General features: G+C 41.8%; 1 protein-coding gene across 1 annotated transcript; it reads left to right on the forward strand.

Annotated features, from left to right (window-relative positions):
- Window positions 1–939: 939 nt before the first annotated feature.
- LOC133244869 (small ribosomal subunit protein uS12-like) lies at window positions 940–1,475 on the forward strand. The gene has a single exon (XM_061412567.1). It carries the CDS (start codon window positions 972–974, stop codon window positions 1,347–1,349), a length of 378 nt encoding a protein of 125 aa, XP_061268551.1. The 5' UTR covers window positions 940–971; the 3' UTR covers window positions 1,350–1,475.
- Window positions 1,476–1,722: the final 247 nt, after the last annotated feature.

Genomic DNA, 1,722 nt, shown 5'->3' on the forward strand with positions numbered 1-1,722 from the left:
ACCAAGATTTTCAACCGGGAAGTTTGTTTGGTCAAAGAGAAACCTGGATCAGCAATTCTATTCTGGATCTGCTACTGCCTGCCTACTTGGTTTTGAACATATTTCTTTCTTTCTCTGACCTCAGTATCTGTTTTAGTATCTGTAAAATGAGGTGCTTGGACCAGAACAGTACTCCCGAAAATTTTTCCACTAAGGTGCTTCCTTTGAACACCGTGTTTTTATCTTCTAAACAAATTGCATTTACTAAGAAATCATTTATTCTCGTTCCCTTGTGTACTACTCATACAAGGTGTGAGAGTCAGCAAGTATTTCTGAATAGCAGGGGCAAGATACCTCTTGCAAGCTAAGTTAATTAACAAATTCAAGCTGAAAGAATTTTATTATCCAGCTTGCACAGCCCAGCTGAAGCAAATAAAAAAACTATATTGAAATCCTCCCAGACCATCTTTGCTGTTTTCAGATTCCCCAGAGTGAATGGAGTGAGATCCAATAAATCATTTTCCCCAGCCTAGACCCCCACCATCATCAGATTTTATTCTTTCAAGATTGCTCCCCCAGCAAAATCAGTTTAACTAGAGATACCAAGGGAACATTTCATGCAAAGATGGGCTCAATAAAGGACAGAAATGGTATACACCTAACAGAAGCAGAAGATATTAAGAAGAGATGGCAAGAATACACCGAAGAACTGTACAAAAAAGAGCTTCACGACCCAGATAATCACATGGTGTGATCACTCACCTAGAGCCAGACATCCTGGAATGTGAAGTTAAGCGGGCCTTAGAAAGCATCACTATGAACAAAGCTAGTGGAGGTGATGGAATTCCAGTTGAGCTATTTCAAATTCTGAAAGATGATGCTGTGAAAGTGCTGCACTCAGTCTGCCAGCAAATTTGGAAAACTCAGCGGTGGCCACAGGACTGGAAAAGGTCAGTTTTCGCTCTTTCGCTCAGGCCCGTGGCGCCGGTAGGATGGGCAAGTGTCGCGGTCTTCGTACTGCCAGGAAGCTCTGTAGCCACCGACGAGACCAGAAGTGGCATGATAAGCAGTACAAGAAAGCCCATCTGGGCACAGCCCTGAAGGCCAACCCTTTTGGCGGCGCTTCTCACGCTAAGGGAATTGTGCTGGAAAAAGTAGGAGTTGAAGCCAAACAGCCAAATTCTGCCATCAGGAAGTGTGTCAGGGTTCAGCTAATCAAGAATGGCAAAAAGATCACTGCTTTTGTACCCAATGATGGTTGCTTGAATTTTATTGAGGAAAATGATGAAGTTCTGGTTGCTGGATTTGGTCGCAAAGGTCATGCTGTTGGTGACATTCCTGGAGTCCGCTTTAAAAGGTTGTCAAAGTAGCCAATGTCTCTCTTTTGGCTTTATACAAAGGCAAGAAGGAAAGACCAAGATCATAAATTTTGATGATGAAAGCACGATAGTAATAAATTTTCCTATACCAAAAATTAAAAAAAAAAAAAAAGAAAAGGTCAGTTTTCATTCAATCCCAAAGAGAGGCAATGCCAAAGAATGCTCAAACTACCGCACAATTGCACTCATCTCACACACTAATAAAGTAATGCTCAAAATTCTCCAAGCCACGCTTCAGTAGTACGTGAACTGTGAACTTCCAGATGTCCAAGCTGGTTTTAGTAAAGGCAGAGGAACCAGAGATCAAATTGCCAACATCTGCTGGAACATCAAAAAAGCAAGAGAGTTCCAGAAAAACATCTAT

Source organism: Bos javanicus, chromosome 3, assembly GCF_032452875.1.
Source record: "Bos javanicus breed banteng chromosome 3, ARS-OSU_banteng_1.0, whole genome shotgun sequence".
Lineage (NCBI taxonomy): Eukaryota > Metazoa > Chordata > Mammalia > Artiodactyla > Bovidae > Bos > Bos javanicus.